Consider the following 23760-nt stretch of genomic DNA (forward strand, 5'->3'; position numbering starts at 1 on the left):
ATACAAACGTTCGAGTCCTTCGCGATGATACACGCGATCGTGAAGACCCCACGCCCGCACATCTGAACCGTTCACTCTATATCACAATCAGAATCATGGCCCGCTGCAATTGGCCTTAAGCAGTGTTTTGGTGGGTGACAAATCCCGTCTCGTGCGAGGGAGCGTTTCCGAGAACCCAGTTCTACAGCTCCAGTAGGACAACTCTCAATAAAGTACTGGATAACTTTTTATGTCCATTCTATTTTTTTTTTAATTTGCTTGAAGATTTCAGGAACAAACAGCAATTCATTAAATATATTTAAATTTAAAATATTGGTATTTAAGCCGAAACCACTCCTAAGCAACATCACTGTTACTTGCGTAATCCTAGTACAAATTGCTCGCCTAACAATTTGGTTTTTTTTTAAATTCTCCATTATTTTCTTTTAATTATTGTTGTAACACCTAATGTTTAGTTACAAATGAATCCGCTTATTCTCGCAATAATCCGAATTTGCATTCCCTATCTAAATCATAAATATTTTTCGTGCTACATCTATTAAGGCGAGGGTACTTTTTTCGACGTTTTTAGAATCTGGAGGTACGATAGGTCACTTTTTTCGAGGTTAAAAGATGTACAAGCCTAGAAAATCAGCAGCTCTATATTTATTTGAAGAGTATGAATGCTGTAGATATTTTAAAAATTAATAACACGATTAATAAATGGTATTTATTAACGTAATTCAGGTAAGAAATTGAGGAAATGACAAATGATGTGAAAAATCATGAAACCATGTAGGGAAATGTTAATAAAACGTATATTTTTCAGCAGTTGTACCTGCTTTTGTACTTTCTAATGACTTGTTCAATGTTCTCATCGTCGCCAGAGTGTGGAATAGAAGTTGTGCATTCCGGCTCACGTTGTTGCTTTGTTGCAGGACGACCATGTTTGCGCTTCATAGCAGTTTTTTGTATTCTTTTTTCCTCTCTTTTTCGATTAATTTTCATTCTTTTTCCTTCTGTTTCTGTCGTTTTGCTGCCTCTCCTTTTTCTTTTTTTTTCAGCGGCATTTTTTTCTATCTTCGACGGTTGTTTTTTTTTGTAGCTACTTGCTCAGTTCGCAAAGACTCCAGCATCATTGAATCAGTGAGAAGTGCAGCTTTACGTCGCTTTCGGCTTCGATTCGATGGTTTGCGCAGTGCAGCTGTGGGAAATGGCTGAAAGTCTTCAATTGAAATTAATTGTTTGATCTATAGTGCACCCAAACGGCGGACCTAACATGCCCCCAAACGTATATTTCATGTTGACGCCCGTATTTTTTTTCAGATCAAAAAATACCAAAAAAATCAATTCAATACTCGTGTCCAGCATTAATTTTTACGTAAGAAAAAAACATTGAATAAATGTACTGTACTAACGATGAACGACAATGGGTTTTCACAGAACAACACGTGAAAAATTAAACAATGCCGTAACTACTACAGCTGATCCACGGTAACAGCCGAAATGACAGTCGTCAATGGTGTTTTCTACCGTGTACATATCTAATTCACACAAAATGAGCGACCTCGACAATAACATAGCAAAGATAATGCCCTATACCTATTGTACCCCCATATCTATTTGACACCACAGGGGCCAAAACTGAGACTACGCCAAGGGCGTCAGAAGCTCCAGAAGTGATTTAGAGAGTACTAGTTTTACCACACCTACAAATCGCCTGCCAGATCAGAATTTTTTTGGCTAATTTCGACAGTTTGTTCTTTTTAACATGTCCAACTTGGCCTTGATCGCTGAAATATTCCTGTCCAGGGGGTAGACTGAAATCGATTTTGATATAAGTTTTGTAATCCATCACGATGTGAATCAATTTGGTAAGTAACTGCATTTCCAGACGCGAGATTTTGCGATGACAATTCTGTATGTTTTCTCCTACAACTATACCCTGTAAACATGAGTCCAGAATGCTGACAAAACTGACCGACATATATTTTAAATATTTTATTCGTGTTTGTTTAAAAAACATTTCAAAATATTTTCCGGTGACTATTTGCTCGGTCGTAAAAATGTGCAAAAACTATTTTTTGGAATGAACCAGAGTGAGTGCAAGTATCGTGAAAAGAAAAAAATACCTTACTTAAAATAAGCATTTAGGCATCCGGATTCTCCTCATCAGTAACTAGCACCATCTTGGTACCAGTTAGATGCTAAATCTAAACTAGGACAAAAATTGTGCTTTTTCACATTAAAAGAAACTGGCTCATTCCAAAATAATGCTTTTTTCCTTGTTCCAAGCGTTTGATACTTTTTATTTGATTTGATTTAACCCAAAGAAAATTTTTGGATTCTGCAAAACTCGAACTTCTGTGCTTGACTTCCGAGGCATCACTCGGGACAAGCCAGTCGTTTATGTTTGAAAAATCAAGAATTCTGATAATATGTAACAGAATAACTGATATCAATGAAATAAATGGGAGCGATTTACGTTAAAAATCCAATCAGATGTGAAATTCGAACCTGTTTCCTTTGAGTGTCAGAAGGCAGGTTTGAATCCAGCCGCTGGGTTATTGACACATCAAAATCCATTAAATTTATTGTGAAAAGTTCTGGATTACATTTTCATTCCAAGTTTTTTTTAATTTACAGGAACAAAGGGTATTCCTGAACTATTTTCATGAAATTTATTTAAATTTAAACTCTCGGCATGTCTGTCGAATCTACTTCTAAGAAACACCACTGTTGCTTGCGTAATCGTATTCCACATGACTACATGAAATAATTTCTTCTTTCAAATCTTTTGTGTATTGTTTCTCATAATGCATTTTAAATTCTCGATCATTTTAATATTGATTTGTTGTGCGAAACAATATGTTTACTGGTACAGGTACAAATTGCTCGCCAAACAATTTGTTTTTGATGTTGAAAAATCTCTTTTATTGTCTTGCTATAATTGTAGTAATATATAATGTTTAGTTACGAACGAATCCGCATATTCTCGCAATAATGCGGAATACATTTCCTATCTAAATCAGTTCAATTGCTACCATTCCATTGATTCCAGCCCGTAATTGAATATCTCTCTAAGCGAACTGCTGGAAACCATCAATTCATCAGTCTCCGATAGCTTGTAATTACAGCTTTGCTTGCTTGTCGCTGGCATTGTGAACGGCTAACAGCTAACCTTCGGGCGGCTAAAACCAACAAACACTTCGCACTCCTTCTGCCAGTCGGTTCTTCCCCACTACCCCAGCTGCCTGCTTCGTTTCCCTCACCAACAGGCTGCAAATAACTACCACTGTCCAAGAGATTTAGTCGATGTGCCAGCCAGCAGTGACTAATTGGAATCAATTAACAACCGGGCGAAATGGTTATAATTTGCACACTGCCCATCCACGACTCGAACGAATCGAACCGCGCGCTGCCTGTTTGCTGCCCATTGGAAAAGCAAACTAGGTTTCAAGTGTTCAAGAATATGAGTATATTCGCGCCTAGCACCACCCCTCCTTCGCCGCCATCTTCCAACCGTGGTGTTGAATTTGCATGTCTCTCTTCCTCTCTCCGGGCGTTGATATCCGCTGTCCCAGCGACTAAAAGTAGATCTTGGCTTTTCTCGATTCTGCCGCTTACCCACCCGGGAGGTCTTCCCGAGTGTTGTCCTGTGTGTCCCCTACGACCAAACCCGCAACAGAACTACCGACCGCAGAATACGACTCGATTCTTTCGTGCGCGCGGTTTCATATTGGCGTGGGGCTCGTACGTAAGTGGGAAAATGAAGAAGCGACGGAAAAAATAAATAATCACAATGTGTGCACACTGTACATAATTTGCAGCTGTGGCAAAATGTGAAGTGCATCGCACTAGTTGTATGTCTCGCAGCTATGCGGCTTCAAAGCATAAATTTGCGTGAAAATTGGAACAAACGAAACCGCGCAGATGCTTAATCATGTCGGCGTCGGCCAATGGGGATTGTCACTCAATTTTTATGGGAATTTAACGGGATGGGGTTAATGTGCACGTACGAACTGTTTAGCTGCTCTAGTTTTGTCTTAGGCAAATCGTTTAAAGTAAATTATGGTTCTCAAGTAGCTCGCCTATGTCCGTGTTTCATTTTTAATTCAATTGATTATTTTGTTTCCCGAAAATATAAGCCTTGTTGAATATTTTGCTACCGAATTTTATAGCATTTTGGAAAAAAAATAATATCACAGACTCGAAATTTAGACACATGAAGTCACACATGTTAAACGCATTCGAATTCTACATCGCTTCCTGTATTCTACCCCCACTAAGGCAGTCGCACTTTTTTTTCGCTGCCGCGTTTCGATATTCATCCTTTGAGCAAAAGTGATAAGTACCAACGCCGCCGCCGCCATCATCGTCAGCAGCGACTTCCAAACAATAGTGCAATTCACTGTGCCGGCCTGGCATCGATGTGCGGAGTCACTCGCTGGAAAGTCCCCGGGAGCAGCTCCACTTGGGGCTTGGTTGGTTGGTTGGCTGTTGGCACTTTATGATGCGTTTCATTTATGCTTCATTAGTGTTCGTTTAGTTCTGGGCCGCGAGGACAGAATGTTAAATGTTGCTTTGTTGATGCGTTGAGTGAGTAAATATGGCGGTGAGACTTTGCTTTTGGGAACGGGTTTTAATTTTGTGAGTATTGTTATAGCTTTTTTGTTCTCTCTCTAGATTGGAATTGATTTGTCTGGACATGGATTAACTTGACTCGACTTTATTTAGCTGAACTCGAACGTGACTTGACTGGGCTTATCCGGAAATTCGACTTGTCTGAACTGTGCTGTACTAGTTTTTACTGGATTTGATTGAACCTATCTATTGGATTGACTTTGACTATTTGCCTTTAGTAAATCAAAGAATTTGCGAAGTTGACGGCGCCGGTGGTTGAGTGGTAAGCGTGACCGCCACTCATTCCAATTTGCCTGGGTTCAATTCCAGCCGAGGTCGTTCAGATTTTTCTGAGGTGAAAAAATCTGTGGTCACGTCTTCCTTCGGAAGGGAAGTAAAGCCGTTGGTCCCCGGTCTATGAGTTTGGTGGATCGATATCTAGTCCAGATAGTGAAGTCACTTCTCTGGCGTCGGTAAAGAAGAAGTAATCCAACTTCTACACTCTTACTAACAAAAATATCTTCCTCCTGTGATACTTGTGGAGTGCGCAGTAGTATATACGGCCTATAGCAAACGCAAGTATCGGACTAACCATTCCTTCCCTTTCCTTCCGCGATCTACGTTCGGGCCTGGCCGGCGCTGGTATTGATCAATACTTTAGGATTACCAGTAGTTGCACATTGAAAGATATTTCGCTATTCCCAAGCATAATTATCTACTTATTCTCTGTGCAACTTCAGCTAGTCCAGATCGATAACGGAGTAGCGGCAGCCAGGGGTGATGTGTCAATTTCAGATGTAGGAGCTTTCTTAGCTTAAAAATCGAGGCTTTTGACTTTTAGTCTTTGCATATTAGACCGAGTTTCCGGATGGTGGCATATTTGCTGAAAGTGGAAACTGGAGCTTAGGTTTACGGAAATCACCTTTATCCAGTTTCATCATATCAGACACACCGTAAGGTAACCTGGGAAGGCTTGACCAAACGTGAGATACTACAATTTAAATAAAAACCGTCTTTATTTAGTTCCTCAAAAAATGCACAACTGTTTTGATATGTTTCTCGATCCCTCAAGGTAATTTGAAAAGTTTGTAATGAAGAATCCTTTCCTCACAGAAAATATTCAGTATTTAACAAAGTTAGGATAAATCACGTATCTCTAATCTAATTAAACAAGGACGTACCTACTCGAATAACTCGAACTTCTTTTTAACTGTGTTAATTTATCATTTTATTCCTTATTAAGGAAGGGAAGATATTTTGTAAATTCGTTATGGAATTTGTGTTCCGACTTCATCTCATCAGAATCCGACACTAACTTAGTAACAGAACTAAGCTAGCGGTGGATTGACGCTAGCTCGAAAGAATGGAGACACAATTTGTGTTTCTGAGCAAACCCCTAGTCAAGCGTGATGTCCCACAAGAAAAGGAGCTCATTTCAATCTGAAGACAACTAATGAAATCGAAACATGTGGTTTGACTTAGCAAGCCAATTCAAGATTCCGTATGCTATATTTCTCCTTAGTAGAGAACAATTTTGTATAAATTAAAAAGGTATTTTATAGAAATCAGAATAATGGGATAATTTTTACAGATTATCCGTATTACTCAGAAAAAATTTACTTCAGATAATCGAATCAAAAATATTTTTTCTCGTCAAATTTATTTGTTATGTATTCGAAAGATACTACCTAAGGTACATACATCAATGTATGAGTTTTATAACTTTTTTGTTGACCTGTTCACAGTTTTTTTTGCCAAAAATAAATTGTCCGCGCGAAAACGGCGGATTTGCCTAAAATCATGAATATGTGCGATATCTTAGAACGTCACAGTTTAATAATTTTCGGAGGGTTATGAACATTTACACGTTTACGTAAGTTTTACTGAAAAGCTGCTCAAATATCCCCAGATTCCCTTACTGCTAACGTTCAATAGATTAGCATAGGCAAATAAAATCCTTTGGTATAAAAACCCGCTATCGCTGTCGTTGAGCGTGCGGCACTAGAATCAAGAGCGTCATGTATATGGACAATGGCAAAATCGAGGTACGACCCCACGATTTTAATAGGGGACGAAATATATTTTGATTCCGTGACAAGCACCTCCACAACATTGCCGTTATGAAACTGCAGCGATTGGAATTTCATCCATGGGTAACCAGGTGGCTGCGATCTTAGCTCTCCAAGCGATACAATTTTGTTAGAATTGTCACCACACCACTCCAGCGTATTTAAAATGCAAGTCGGTGTCTCAAGGAAGTCACCTAGGACCACTTTTCTTTCTCTTATTCATCAGCGATCTCTGCGCCCGCATCAAGTTTAGAAAAGTATTCTATGCTGGTTATCTAAAAACCTACATGTCGTTGAGCGTGCAGCGTCAGAATCCAGATCGTCGTGTGTATGGACAATGGCAAAATGCAGGTACGACCCCACGATTTAGCACCGTGTACTGACGAATTTATAAGATTCAATAACAGAGAAGTGGAATCAGTTACAAAGAATAAATGAAGAAATTTATTCAATGGAGTGATTTTATCGAGAGAATGCGGCTGGATCGATCTATTCCTTTCAACCTAACCCTCGGATACACGTACTCACATTACACATACCATGCATTGCACTGATGAAAGACAGATTCCTACCTGTCGATCTGTGATGAAACACATCTCTACTGAAAACCACGAAAAGAAGATGAGAAGAAGAACTGATCTTTAATATTTTTTTAGTTATTTATTAAGGTTTTAACCCCAAGGGTCACTCGCCTTTTTTAGAAATAATGTACAATTCAAAGACAAAATAAAATACAATTCATGAATAGAATAATTGAAATTAAAATCAAATATTTTTGCGGCCATTTATTCTGGGCACACTTGTTTCCTCTTCTAGTATTTTTTTTTCTTAGTGATAAGCAATAGACAATCAGGTTCACCCTCTGCTATTCCGTCTGCCTTCTCCTTCGCACTTATTTGCGTCCGCTAGAGCGGTTTTGATTTTCGCTGTTAGATGTTTGGTGCTTTTTGTGTTTCCGAGTGACTCTGCTATAGACGTTTTTGTTTATTTCTTCCCTATGTTTGTTAACTGTTGGCGTGGGGATACCGTGGAATATTGTTTGTTCGGCATATATTTTTTGGCCGGCTGAATGTGGCGTATCAACAGATGTCGCAGGCTGTTTGGTGGTGTTGCTTGTAGTAGATGAGTTTTCATTAGTTGTTTCGCAGCATAGCTAACCGTAGTGTGTCGTCTGTTTACAGAACTGGCACGTGAATGTCTGCCCAGGGTATGTGCATAGGGTTCTTTTTATGTAGTTAACACCTTGAGAAGATCTACCTTCAAAAGTCAAGTATAAATTGATTCAGCCAAAAGTTTCTCCGAGGTCGTTTGTAACGGATTCCACTTCTACCTACTTAGACGTGAATCTTGTAATATAATCCGTTCTAGTGCGTGGTACTAAATCGCGGATGCGAATTTCCATCAGATCAAGGTCCGTACACACAGCGATTTTGGTTTGGCGTTTTCATATTCGACGTCGTGTTGCATGTTGCACTTCGCTACGAAGCTTTCAGCCTCGGCTAAGGAGTTGAACGTTATTAGTACCACTTGTCTCGTATGATGAAGTGGTATGTGTGGCACTTGTGTGAACATCTCTAGTAATCAGATTAAACACACAGTCATCAATACCGTCAATTGTCTTCAGATCCAGAAACGGCTGCGAAGTTTGTGCCTTCTGTTTGAGCAATAATACTGTTCAACAAAAAAAACAACTAGGGTGTGCTGATACAGCATATATTTTTCGGAAAGTAGAAGGAAATGTTGAAAAGCGGAGTTTGCCGTTTATGTCTAGTACGTCTAGAACGATTTTTATGAGTATTTAAAGATTTTTTTGTGTTATCATTTTTAAAAATAACCACCCAGTGCGATTGGAAAATAAACTAAATTAAAAAAAGTGAAGTAAGTGGCTGCTTATCGTTTACAAATGAGGGCAGAATCGAATGGCGCAATTAAATTTTGTGTACAAAGTCGCGTTCTCGAGTTATACAATTTTAAAGTTCAAAATACTAATATATGTCCAAAAATTTCTTTTTACGGACAAGATCACGTAATTTTGAAACCGTTAATTTTGAACGTTTAGTACCTTCGAACAAATTATATAACCACATCGTTAATATTTGGAAAAATAATCTGTTGGTAATTAAATCCACTAGAGTAAATTGAGGAGAATCAACATTGAAAAAATATTATATTCATAGTGTCTTCAATAATGTTATTGAAAATGATCTTTGAAACAACTTTGTTGAAGATACTTACACCATAATCACTACTAAAGGAAATAGTGACCAACAACAACATTTTTCAAAATATATACCGTATTGCGTTATAAAACTTTTTCGAAGATACTAAACCTCCGTAGATTACGGTTTCGAAGTTATGTGATATTGAACGTAAAAAACTGTGTTTGAACATTCATTTAAAAATTCTTGATTGCGATCGCGACCTTGTATACAAAATCGAATAACGCCAACGCCGAATATCAAGTTTTCAATTTCAACTGTCAAAAAGCGTCAACAAGTCGATGCAGTATATTTTAATTCCGCCACAAGGAGCTCCACAACATTACCGTTATGAAGCTGCAGCGACTGGGATTTCCTCCATGGGTGACTTGCTGGCTGCAATCTCACCTCTCCGAACGATCCGATTTTGTTGGAATTGTCACCACACGCTCAAACGTATTTGAAATGCCAACCGATGTCACTCAAGGAAGTCACCTAGGACCACGAATCTTTCTCTTATTCATCAACGATCTCTGCAGCCGTATCGCTCTGTTGCGTCAGGACTCGACCCTGCTGAGCTCCAAGATAATATATCCAGTGTTCTGAACCGTAGAAGCCAAATACAATGAACTGAAATAACCGATCTCAATACTAAGAAGCTTCCTTCAATAATTTTGAAGCAATTAATGGTGACCAATAATTTAATCATTTGAACATGAGAAACCCTAATGAGCCCAATAAATCAAAATTTTGAGTTTGTGTTTTCAATTTAAAATGTATACGGATATTTTTCTACCAAACGGTTGAGCAGCTTAAACATAGATCTACACGTTAGTGGACTACCCGAGATCAGTTCCCGATTTTTATTGTGACCAGCTGTTCTAATGGAATAACAAGTTGTATATTCAGCGTCTCTCTGACGGCCAGGTCGTGGTTTTCATGCAAATATTTTCTGCGTAGTGTTTCAAAACTAAGTAGTTATAGTTATGATCGAATCCTGCGATAAAAGTAACCAGCAGAAGTTCATATTTTATTTCACAAAAGATTCAATAGACAATTAAGGGAAATTCAAGTACATGAAAAATGTCACGTTCTCATTGAACTAAAGTAGGTTGACAAGCAAAAATGACTCCCATCCTCCCACTCCTGAATCGAGTACTAGCTCCACACGAAGTATATGTTACAAATTAAAACCAAATTGGATATGTTTAGCTATCGGGATTTTTCAGCAATTTACACGTAGAAAACCCACTAATTCGTATTTTCACTACTAGATAGTACTGTATACATCAGATTATTACTGAATGTGAGAAACAGAAAAAGAATTTTCTTATTAACTTTGTCGAAGACTGTAAATTGAACCAACGTAATTAGAAAGAGTTTTTTAAATTTTAATCGAAGTACTGTACGTAATCAATAAGACATTCTTCTTCTATGGCAGTAGTAAAGTTTTTTTTTTTTTTTTTTTTATTTCGATTATAGAGGTTTTAACCTTAAGGTCATTCGCCTCTTCGGGTCAGAAAAATCTCTTATGAAAAATTTCTAATCCTATGTGCGGGGTCGTGACTCGAACCCAGGTGCGCTGCGTACAAGGTAATCGATTTACCAACTACGCTGCGCCCACCCCTCAGTAGTAAAGTTGGGTGATTTTAGATAGAAGGACAATTGCTGCAGTACCTAAAATCCACCACTACGGTGTTGCTCTGATGTAATAGAAATTTTTGCTTCTATGGCTAAAATCTTTTACACGCTCGATCTACAAGGTTGGTTTATAACTATAGCTTCTTGTTCAAATTGCTTGAATCGATGGGTGAAACAGCTGTTCTTCGTTTGGTTGATACAGCACTAAAACAATATCTCAGGGAATCAAGAATATGCGTTTCAACTTAATTTTGCCAGTATCTTGGTGGAGCGACTTGGGCAACAACTATATGCTAAATCTAAAATAATAATCCAGAAAAAATATCTAGTGGTTATTTATATGAAAAGTAAGTAGCGGATGATATCCCGCAAACCGGAAGTTAGCTGGTGGCCCAGTCGACCTGCCAAAATACTCTGGAGACGAAGTTGAAATTCAAACTCTTGAGTTACTTGTTTGCTCAATCCCAGATACATAATAAATAATTTCTTGAAGCGATAGTTTGGGTCTACGATATGGGAAATTCAAAAATAGTCTTGAACTTGACGACTATTATTTATATATCGCGCAACAAATTATGCGTTGACTGGAATTTAATTTTCACATTCTACACACAAAAAAATAATGAAATTTAAACGATATGTAAATCAATACGAATGTAAACATACCAAGATTGAATCAAAACTTTGATTGAAAATTACGTTAAAATCAATGCACTCAAATGGAGCATCAAAAAGCATACAATTTTACACTTTCATTCGTGTAATATTACATGTCATTCATTTTACAGCTATATGCGTGTAAAAAATATATTGAAGTGCATTGGTTTTCCGTTTAAAGAAACTGTAATTTTCAATCCACGTGTAGAATTATAATAAAATTCGTTGAAGAAAGCAGGACAAGTCGTGTGGATTTTTGGTGGAACTTAATTTTACATTTTTATTCATGCATGCATTCATTCATATGTGCACAAAAAAAACTTAAAATTACAAAATATTTTTTTCTGTGTAAACCGAGTAGATAATTAAAAACCTGTTTTAATCCACCTAGCGGTGCAATTGTGCCTTTCTCATTTCTCTAAACTATAGCACGGAGGCTTTTTATGTTCAACATAGTTGTGGAAATGTCCATTACATTCTTAGTACACTTTGCATTTATACACAATAGCTTGCCAGCCACGAACTTGATGAGCTACGTGTCGACGGTGGAATCAGAATATATTGGCTCAAATGGCACGTTCCCCGGACATAGTCGACGGTGAAACACTTGAAACAAAAAATATCGTACTTCATTAGCCTAATCAGTATTAGATCAATGTTATCTGCTTGCGAACTCATTTTGTCATGCGGGGGTGGGTATGTGAGGTGGGCGAAAGTTCCATGAACAAACGACTCCCCAGCTTAAATTGGTTTGCTTTGTGATATAGTGATGGTTTAAAGATGATGGGGTTGATGGGGAGGGGTATGAGGGCTGAGGGGTGATTTAAGGAGATTTTTAAGAGAGGGGAGTGAACGGTAGAGGGGGGGGGGGGTGTAACCCCTCTCCTTAAACCATTAACTACGCCCCTGTTAAAATCCAGAAACCTTTTGAGAGTCAAAAAAAATTAGGTTGTTTAGGGGATTAGGTTGACGTTTTTCAGAGTGATTGCATAACCTTTCTATATGAGAAAGGCAAAAAGTTTGAAAAATTATCGAACATCGACGGAATCCTCCAAGATCCTATATATAGTATTTCGCGTCAGACTGAAACCTTGGTTTAACGAACCTAGACTTTTATATAGTAAAAAATCCCAAACAATGTGAAAATTGATGGTTCGAGCTGTTTTCCTCTTGCACACTTACCATGTCCGAATTGAGTAGGCGAAAAATGGACAAGTATTTTTTTATTTCAAAATAATTTATTTTGTTACCAACATCAAAGAAACGATTCGTTCCAATCAGATTACCCAAACTAGCATCAAACGACACATTTCCTTTACGGAAATTAGATCCAACCGACTCCAACGTGATCGTCACACTAAACCATTACGTCTAGATTGACTATCCGCTTGCACTGTTCAAAGTGCTTATACTACCAGATATTATTCAATCTCTTCCTACAAGTAAAAAGAAATCCCCAAAATATTCGTAATGATCTCATTCCATCACTTTATGATGTCATCCTGACCAGACTGCACTTAAGTTTTTCCGCGAACCGCGTGTGTTAATCATCCGTGTAAAATCAACAAATTTGTTGAAAAAGTGAAAAAACAAAACATCGGTCATTCACGACCGCCGAACCGTTCTCCACCAATACATCGAGAACACGGCGAGCAAGCAGCTAGTGTAAACAACTCGTATGCACTCATTCACCACCGACTAACTAAATAGTCATGAAGTGCACCTCTTTACGAGCTGACGATGTCGGTGCATCGATCGGTACCTAAGTAGATGGGAGTTTTCTTTTATCACATTTGTCATCAGTCGCCAACCGAAGGTTCTGTTAGGGTACAGTGGAATGGAAAGTGTAAATATTTCTGTTAATTACTGGAAAACCATTGTCTGCCTGCCGTCTTCTAGTTTGGCGACAATTGGCCTGACGGGGAAGCGTATTCGTTTACTATTCACGTATCTATTTAATTGTCTGACGACAGCTTGTTGAACTTTGCTATCAACGGTAGTATTTTTTGAAGTACGATGCATTATTGATTTAGGAGTTTCGGTGACAGGAAGTGCCATTTCCATCTTCTATTCATTGTCTTATCAAATTTTCTAAGATAATCCATTTTCGATGCAAACCTGTCTTTGGTAATCTCAAATATTTTCTAGACATTCTCAGATCTTCTAAATCTTGACTTCATAGATCTTTTGAACTTTTCGAAGATCTTCTGAGATCTTCTCAGAATTTACATAGTTTTGTGATTCTCTGTTCAATCTTTGATATTATCGGATCTCCTTAGAGCTTATCGGCTCAACCTAGAGCTTCCGCGAGGTTTTTAGAACTTCTAAGATCGTCTCTGATCTTCTCAGATCTTTTCAGTACATCTTAGTTCTTCGAAGATCTTTTCGACTTTCGAAGATATTTTTGTCAGATCTTCAATGATGTTTAGATTTTTTTTAGAACTTCTAGTAGACTCTCAATCTTGTTTAATTTATTTCGATCTTCTCTTTTAAATAGATCTGAAGAGATCGAATAAAATCTGACACTTATATTTTCTTTGATCTTATCGGGTCTGTTCAGATCTTCTCATATTTCATCAGATCTCTCTTTCAAGGTATTTCAAAATTGTCAAGATTCATTAGATCGTCTATTATCTATACATCAACGGGTAAGGCCACAACTGTTTGCATTGATTCCACTTGATGTCAGTTGAGAATCGAGAGCTGAAATAAGTGGAAATCGTTTGAGCAGACTTGGCAAAATCTGAGAAGATACGTACTTATCTGAAAAGTTATCAAATGATCTCGAAAGAAGAAAGAGAAGATCTGAGAAAATTTAGGATATTAAAAATATCTTAGAAGATCTCCGATGAACCAGAGAAGATCTTATTAGCAAATGAGAAAATTTGGGATGATTTCCGAAATTCCAAGATGATGCCAGAAGACCGAAAGGATCACCTAAGATCGAAGAAGATCGGAGAACGTCTAGAGAGATCTTGAAAGAAATCGTAGAAGATGAAAAACATGATTTTTTGTGGTTCTCAGATAGTTTCTAAAAAAAAATCGAATATTTCGAATCTGCTCAGATCTTAGATATTGATCTTCCTAGATATTTTAAGATTCCATCTTTTTTACGATCTTGCCAGACCTTTTTCAGAACTCTCGTTGTACGTATTCTAAGATTTTTGAGATCTATCCTATCATCTAAGATCTCCTTACTAACGGGAACGGCAACAATGTTTTGCAGGTTTTCATTACCTTTATATTAGTTGAGACCTAAGCGCTAAAATAAGTGGAAATTGTTTGTGTTGATTTAGGACAATTTATATTATATTTATATTGATATGAAATGATAAGACCTCTCAAACGATTTGAGAAGACCCGAGAAAAACTGGGACTCCCACAAGATTTTAGAAGGTTTAAGATGAATCTGAGAAGATTAAAAAATAGGTTGCTTTAAGATAAGAGTTGAAAAGTTTTAAGAAGTTGTCAGAGAAAATCTGCAGTAGCCTAAAAGCTCGAAAAAATCGCGGAAAATCGAAGTACATCTGAGAACATCCGAGAAGATTTTTAGAGCTTTCAGAAACAAAGAAAAGATCGTGAACACTCTAAATAGAACAAAGAACCTTTTTTAATCAGCTCGTTCATTTAATAGGATTTAATAAATTTGACGTTGGTTGATTTCATTATTTCACATTTAGATTTTTCTAAAACTAGGAGATTACAATTTTAAAATTATTTGATGTATTAGATCGAAGAAGAAAAATTTTACAAATGTCTTGAAATATTAATAAAAATCAATATATAAGAGTTTTTTTAAGAGTAAGTGGGGGTTTTTAGGACAAGATAAATTATTCAATTCTTCGGCCATCCTCAGCAATTTAAGCCTGTTCGCTTCACGCTCGCGGGACTGTCCAATTAAAACATTAGTGATCTTGTCAAGTCTGAGATAAACTCAAAAATCTTAAAGCTTCTTAAAAAAACTCAAATAAAATAAGTAGATTTGGAAAGATCTTAGATGAGCTGAGAAAGCTGCGATAATAGGAAAGATAATAGATTTGAAAAGATCTCAAGTTTCTTCGAAAATCTAGGAAGATCTGTAATCTCTGAGAAAGCTTGAGTAGAGCTTAGAAAATCTTAGGGATCACGAAAATCTTTAAATCTCTTGAAAAGAGAGATCTGAGAAGACCTGGAAAGATCGAGGGATACCTGGTATCTAAAAATATTATGGAAGATCTGAGTATGTCCACAAGATCTGGAGATAATCTAAGAAAAATCGATAAATATATCAGAAGAACAAAAATATATTTGAAGGTCTCAGTCTCAAAAGTTCCGAAGGAATTCGAGCAGATTTGAAAAAATCTCAATATAAGATGTTCTTATCTTCTCTACTTACAATTAGTGCTGCGTAAGGATGAAATAGTCGATTTAATTCCGCTCCGTGTGCTAAACAATAAGCGAAGATCTTGGAAGATCTGAGTAAACTCATAGAAAACCGAAATGATCTCGGAAGATCTGCAAAAGCTCTAAGTAAAGCTGAGAGGATCTCAATGAAGTAAAAAATAGCTAAGTAGACTTCAGTAGTCAATATACTTGTAAGCAGATGTGCGAGAAACTCAAATTGAATAAAACATCTGGAAAGATCTCAGGTGATTCAAAAAAGCAGAAACTTAGAAAATTGGAACTTAGAAATCTTAGAAAATCATAAAGATAGATCATAGAAGATCTGATAGATTGCGAAAATGTTGAAATATGTGAAGATAAGTTGAAATCAAATTTGTGAAGATCAAACAAAATGTGGGAGGATACTTGAAAAGATCTGAAACATCTGTGTCGCTTGATGAAGATATAGAACTGAAGATATTTAAAAGGATCTCTGAAGATCTGAGGAGATCCGACAAAATTTGAGTAGACCGCAGAGATTGGAGAAGATATCAGCGGAGCTGTGAAGATCTGAGAAAACCGTTGAAAATTGTAAAACAATCGGGGAAGATCCAGCAAGATTTTAGAAGGATTGAATAGTGCTGGAAGTTTCTAAAACATTGTGATTAAATATCAGAAAACCTGGGAGAATTTCTAAGAAATGAGAAGTTTTGAGACGAGCTAAGAAGATACTGTAGCTCAAAGGAAAATTTAAGAAGATCGTTAAGAAACACAATCTTAAGACCTGCATTGCCCGTAGAAAATTTTAGAAGATCTATAAAAATTTGGCTGGATATTTGAGAAGATCTGGAAAATCTAAGCAGATAAATAAAGTTTATAAAACTAAAGATATCTAAAAGGATCTGAGAAGGTCCGACAACGTGTTAGTTAATCGATTTAGAGCTGAGAAGATCTAAGAAAATTTGTCAAGATCATAGAACATTGGGTAGAACCAAGAAAATCGTAGAAGGGTTAAATAAATCTGGAAATTTCTGAGACGATTTGAGGAAATGTAATGGAATCTGGAAGAACTTTCAAGTTTTAAAAGGATGTCTGCAGATCTCAGAAGATCCAACAACATTTGCAGTTTTATGAAAATATTAGAAGGCATAAAAAGAGCTGGGAACCACTGTGGAGATCGTAAAAGATCCTAGAAGATCCAAGAAGACCTTAGAAGGTTTAAATTATTTCTGAAAGAATGTGAGATCTATGAAAACAGTTAAAAACTGGGAAGATCTGAGACCAGTTAAAAAGAAACTATAGCTCTAAGGATGATTTAAGAAAATCTGAAAATATCTAGGAAGCTCAAAGAGAAGATCTACAAAAAATTTGCTGGGATATTCGGAACTAAATAGTCTAAGCAGATCAATGAAGCTGTAGAAATCTAAAAGCTTCTCTGAGGATAGGAGAAGATCCGACCAAATTTAAGTAAATCGAATAAGATCTGATAAAATCTTGGTGGATCACAGCACATCGGAGGAGATCCAAGAAAATCCTAAAATGTTCTAATAAATCTGGAAATTTCAGAAACAATGTTAGCAGATGTAGGGAGATCTGGGAGACATTTTAAGATCTAAAAGCAAATCTGAGATCTGAGAAGATACAACAACATTCGAGTAGATTGCAGAAGATCTGAGAAGATGTCATAAGGGCGAAAAAGAGCTAGGAATCTCTTTGGAGATCGTGAAAGAAGATCCAAGAAGACCTTAATAATTGCTTAGACAATGTGAGTATATGTTAGGAGATCTGGGAGCACTGATAAGAACTGAGAAGCTCCAAGGCGAGTTTAGAAGATGCTACAGCTCTAAGGAAAATTTAAGAAGATCTGAAGAAGAACTGACAAGACCCCAGAGATAATTGAGAAGATCTGAGAAAATCTGCAAAGAAGATCCCAGCAGATCTCAGAAGCTTTGAATAAATTTGGAAATATCGAATATGAGAGTATTCTCACAGTCACGTCACTTAGTGACTAGAAGGGAATTTCCTTCTAGTCGCTTGGAGACGTGACTGTGAGAATAGAGCATCCCAAGTAAACTAATGCATGACCTGCTGGACGAGTCCCTGAAGCTATCAATAAAAATTAACATAGTCGAATAAGAAAGTCAAGATCATTTGCATAAGTAATGGAACAGTACAACTATGTATATATCCGATCTAGAAAATTCTCCGCGAACTGTTAAGTGTCAAAAATTGACACTGATCCTATGATGAACGGCTATTTGTTTTTCCCGCCCCGACAAATGCCGGGTGTATTTACTCAGATTGCGACAGTTGAGAACCGGATTAAAATCATCGCATTTAGCCGCAGCCCGTGAGCGATGACTACATAACCGGAAACTGGACTGACACAAGATTTATTGCTCCACTCGTGTTGTCTCGTGCCAGGTTCGATTACAGCAAACTAAACGCGGGGGTAAACTGAGCGTGTAATGTTGATCTCAGTTGACCGACATAATTGAATGTCACTCGTAGAATTTGAGATTCGCTAGCGTTACTAATTTCGGGAAGTATCACACTGTCATGTTAATTAAAGCCGACATTCGAGTGCGCACTCGATTGGAGGCGATTTCTCGGAATTGAAAAATCTCACTCACTGTTCGGTCAGTTTGCCCATCATCATGCTCTTTCCTGTGCGCTCGACCGGTATCCAATTTCCCGCCAAAGGCTACCGCAGCTGTCATCGTCGTCGTCATTATCGGCTGGTTTAGAGGCGATGATAATCACGTCAACAGTTTTGAGATTATGACGGATAAAAATATTGATGGGTGTCGAAAGTTTCTCTTTGTTTTTATTTTACAGCTGAAATCTGGATGATTCCATCTGTAGATTGTTGTATTGAAAAACAAACTGGTAATTTTCGTCTTTCTAAATATTTGAGCTACAATGGAAACAACTTTTAAAACGATTATTTCGTTTATCGCCTCAAATTTCTATATCTGAAAACGGTTCCTGTTCAGCTTAGTCGCCACCATTTAAAGGGAAAAGGAAAAAGCTTGTTTCAACAGAAATCCTCAATCACCACCAGATAGACCTTTTCTGATGTGCTCTGCTTCTTCCGTTCTCGTTGTTTGGAAACATTGGAGAATGAGGAGCAAACGTTGATGCTGTGCCAAATCCACTTGCCTGGTGGTGTGTCTTCGTCTAGCATAGTGAAAGGCTAAATGAGTGATATTTCTTCATGATTTTAAATCGTTTATCTCATTTTGACATTTTGATTGCTTTTTATTCGTTGTACATATGTGAACTGAATCGAACCAAACCTCCCCTCAGAAGTGAGATAAATTTATGACATTTTAAACACAAAACCAGTGCGGTTTACTCGCAGAATATTCCTGGATAAAGTACATTTATAATACCGAATAACGCGTAAAGAAGACTTTTTAAAATTTCCTAGTTTCAATATTAGTAATAGTTGCTAACATTTCTTTTAGTTTTATAATCTGAGGTCTGAGAAAAGCTGAGAAGCTTTGAGAAGATCTGACAAGATTCCTAATATTTGGGTAGCAGATTAGAGAAGATCTGATAAAATAAAAAAAAAACTGATGAACCTGAGCAGATCTTAAAACAAACTCTGAAGATCTTCGAAGGTATGTTGAGAATGGTAAGATGTAAAAAGTTTAGAAGATCTGAGTGGATCTGAACAGATCGTAGAAGATCTGAGAAGATTTAAAAGCACGCTTGACTAAGTCTTCAACCGTGCAGACAAGTCGCGCGTTTTTTATTCAATATCTAACTGGCAGTCAAGAACGGAAGTTATTTAAAACCTGCGAAGATCCGACAACGTAATTCCGTAGACCACAGCAGGAAAAGATATTTCCAGAGTTGAGAAGATTTGAAAAAATCTTTCAAAAACCGTAATACATCGGAGAAGATTCAACCAGATTTTAGAAGGATTGAATTGTTGAATATTGATTGGATAATTCTCGAGGTTTCTGAAATATTATGATAGATGTAAGGAGTACTAGGAGAACTGTTAGAAACTGATAAATTTAGATGTGAATTAAAAAAGATACTATAGCGATCTAAAAGAATCTCTGAGAATATGAGAAGATTTGACAAAACAAAATCTGTTAAGAATATCGCAGAAAATCCAAGAAACTCTTACTAGGTTTGAATACATCTGGGAATTTCTGAAACAGTACGAGGAAATGTAATGAACTTGGGGACCTTTAAATATTCAAAAGAATGTCTGAGGATCCGAAAAGATCCTACAACAATTGAGTATATTGCAGAAGCTCTGAGAAGACATCAGAAGAGCTGAGATAATTTCTAAGACAATATGAGTAGACGTAAGGAGATCTGGGAGAGCTCTTTAGAACTAGGAAGCTCTGTGATAAATAAAGAAGATACTAGAGCTCTAAAAATATATATAATCTTTTCATAAAAAAACTTGATCGACAAAAGTTGGTTTGTCAGTTACTGATGAGACGAGGCCGTAACACAAAAGCCCTACTCACGCTGTGAAGAAAGATTGGTATTATCCTTGAACCGGCGAAACTCGAACAAATCAAGCAAATCTGGATTTCTTTTAAATGTAATCGTTCTGAACATTTTTCATTGTGGTTAAACAGACCACTTATTGTTAAACCTCCAGCTATAACCTTTATTACAACCCGACCTACTTTAGCTAACCGATATCAATCTCTTCACTAATTCAGCCACAGTTTTATTGCATTTACTTAATTAAATCAACCTAGCAGACTATCTTCCAGCGATGCCATTGATGTTACAACACTACCCGTAACTATGAGTCAGCCCTTCCATACTCGAGATGCAACTCATAGACCAGGCAACACCTCATCCAATAAAAGTAGTCCCCACTACGACAAATGACCCTTTCGGGCCGCGATGACCCGTGCCATAAAACTGTTTAACATCTAACCCTTTTCGACGGCGGCGGCGGCGTCACCACTGCGCGCCCGCCTATTCCATTTAATAGCGTTTCCCGTGTGCTGTAAAACAATTCACCATCTATTAGGTTGCCTAGTTGCCGCCATCCGTCGTAGCGTTTTTTTTTTTTTCAATTTTCTCATTTTTCTCCTATTCCTCTTCTCAATTCACAGATAGCAACAGCAGCAGCATGACGGACAGCTAAGAAAAGGAACGCACGGCTCTTGGCAGCAGATCACTCTAATCAGTCGGAGTCTGTGACAGGCAGCACTGATACCGAAAGGAAAAAAACAACAAACATATAAGAATCCTTCCCGCTGTTCACCTATTTGACATATCTACGACATTATCATCGAATCAAAGTAGAGCAGCTTATAACGTACCGATCTTCGGTAATCCCAACCATACATCAATCGGGTTGGATCGAAGACCCGGTTCAGCTACAGTTTACAAGTGGCTACAGGCTGTTTACAACGAAAATTAGGAAGGGATGAGGCCTCGTAATAGCAGTTAGTGCCTGCCAAGTTTAAAGTGAATTGAATACAGCAGCAATCAGGTGTAGTGAATAGAGGTTCATGTGTGTAGAATAATTCCAATTTTTGTAAGCATCTACAATCTGACGAAAGCGGGAGTAGAATTTTCGGAGTGCTTGTGTGCGTGTGTACGTGATTAGGTGAAAAAGAAAAATATCAAATCAGCAACAATGAATTTACGACATCAGGAAACGTTTTGTATCGTACTTTTGATAAGCGCCATCAGTATTACGCTCGGGCAGGACTTCCAGTTTGCCAGCGAGAAGGAGGAGGAAGTTCAGGTAAGATTTGATGAGTTTCGACACTACAGTATTTCTGATGAAATTTTCATAACTTCCGAGTCGGATCTTCCATCCCTTCAAATAAAGAATATGGCTTGTTATTCCTCCGGCGATCGCCAAATTTTATGAATACTAACACTAGCGTCATGTACGAAAGACACTTGCTTAAGGTCGTAATATCGCAACCGTACGGATAAAAATTGCTCCAAAATTATGAATAAAGTGCCATGAATATTATTTCACGAAGCTTGGAATTATTTTCATGAATCCATGGAATGATTCATGATTCCTAATATATTATTCACGATTCATTGTCCATGATTGTGGAATAGTTTACAAATACATCAAATATTATTCATGTCTTCGTTAAATATTTCATGTTTCCTAATATAATAGTCACGACCTACCATTCATACTCGTGAAATAGTTTAGAATAGAAATCATAATATGTTATTCACGGATTCGTGAACTGGTTCTTCCTAGTACATGATTTACGATCTCTCTTACGTGCTTGTGATATTTAGAAGATATCCCTAATCATTTGCAATGTCATGCTACATAGGCAAATTTTCAGAAAAAATAGAAAAACATGAACCTCGGGGACTCTTGTGTATCGCGAATACGTTTATAATAGGTTGGAACAAATTGATGACAAAGTCGAAATTTTATAGAAGTTTGTGTGCTAAAGTTCCAAAAATCAGCGCTTACTCGATAGCGATTGTCATAACTACCGAAAATTGGATAGAATGCTGCATCAGGGGCTTGATAATGTTTAAATAATAAGCTATTCTAATATCAGGAGCATTCGATGGATGAGTCAGTATCCTGTGCTCATAATCAACATACCAAACACCGGCTAAAATGTGTTTCAATTTGCGAAACACGGAATAGCCGAAAAACCGGATGTTGCTCTTGCGATATTTTTTTTATTGACATTTCATTTGAAACCGCGGTATTTTTAACAACCGCACAATAAATTAGAAAAAACGTTTTTCCTACACTAAGGAGAAAATTATTGCGCGTCAAGAGCACAAAACCTATAACTAACTTAGTTGTGGAATTCGCGCGTCTCATCAGAATCCGACAGTTACTTAGTGACAGGATTGACACTAGCTCATTCTCATCAGTTTAATCAGAACTCCTTGCGAAACACCACACAGGGGAGTTTGCTCAGAAACACTAATCTGGAGCTAGCGTCAATTCGGCGCATGCTTAACTCTGTCACTAAGCTACTGTTGAGTTCTGATGAGACAAAGTCTAAACGCAAGTTCCATAACTAATTTAATAAAAAAAATAGTGAACACATGTGTAAAAGTAAGCAAGGGAAAAAAACTAAAAAATCAGGTTTATTGAGTTGCGGGATCATTTAATTGCAAATTTTATGGATACTAGACTGGTTCAATTTTTGACTTTTAGCTCCACTAGGCTCTACTAATTCCTTTTATGGCCCTTAGTAATTGTGTAAATTTTGGTACCGATCGGTTGTGTCTACTGACCCTCCAAAAATTTCAAAGTTTATATGGAAGTTTGTATGGAAAATCGGTTAACATTGAAAATAAATTCTTAAAAAATCACCTTATCAATCAATTAATCAGAATCACTATATATTTCTAAAGGTAAGCTTCTACTGAACACATTCGTGGAACATTAAAAGTTTATGAATATTCGCTGAGAAAAGTTATTCACTAAACAAGCAGTATGACTTCAAAACAAATGGATTTTAATATTAATCATAGCAACCCTGTTAAACTTTGAAATTTTTGGAAGGTCCGTAGACACAACCAATCGGTACCAAAATTTGCACAATTACTAAGGACCGTAAAAGGAATCAGAAAAGCCTGGTGGAGCTAAAAGTCAAAAATTGAACCAGTCTAATGGATACACTTGTATTGCATTTTACATAATTACTGATATACCAGCTCAAACGGTCGTGAATTTCTCGTTTCTCTAGATCGCATACCGATTGCTGTTTAATGATTTTTTTTTTGTTTTTTTCGAGAGTTGTCCTACTGGAGCTGTAGAGCTAGGTTCTCGGAAGGGCTCCCCGTCAGAATCACATACTACAATTTGCAGACGAGACAGGCAATGTCGCCCAATAAAACACTGCAATAGGCCAATTGTAGCGGGCCGTGATTCTGAATGTGATATTCATTGTACGGTTCAGGCATGTGCGGGCGTGGGGACTCGCGATCGTGTGTATCATCGCGAAGGGCTCGAACATTTGTACGTTAACGTGCTCGATCGCGTTTGTATGTCGCGTGTGCTAACGTGTATGAACTTCGCGTGTATAAATTCTATTTCATAACCGTGTGCCTTTCGCGTATTCGCGTGTGTTCTAGAATGATCGCGCGCGGACCGTGAATCTGATACTTAATTTTTTATGTGCGGTTCAGATTCCAGAAGAAAGTGGGTTCTTACATATCATTAGAATTCCCATTCATGTCGTCGTAGAACGCGTGGTCTAGTGGACATGAGCTTTATTTTTTTT

At 37.4% G+C, this 23760-nt stretch overlaps 1 protein-coding gene across 7 annotated transcripts in view; it reads left to right on the top strand.

Annotated features, from left to right (window-relative positions):
* LOC131690329 (uncharacterized) overlaps positions 1-23760 on the top strand; it is a 561476-nt gene that overhangs the window by 410194 nt on the left and 127522 nt on the right. For all 7 annotated transcript variants that reach the window (XM_058976022.1, XM_058976025.1, XM_058976026.1 and 4 more), the window contains one exon: positions 20632-21272. In XM_058976022.1, the coding sequence (XP_058832005.1) occupies positions 21162-21272 (111 nt within the window). In that variant the 5' untranslated portion in view covers positions 20632-21161. The remainder of the gene's footprint in view (positions 1-20631; positions 21273-23760) is intronic.

Source organism: Topomyia yanbarensis, chromosome 3 (assembly GCF_030247195.1).
Source record: "Topomyia yanbarensis strain Yona2022 chromosome 3, ASM3024719v1, whole genome shotgun sequence".
NCBI classification, from domain to species: domain Eukaryota; kingdom Metazoa; phylum Arthropoda; class Insecta; order Diptera; family Culicidae; genus Topomyia; species Topomyia yanbarensis.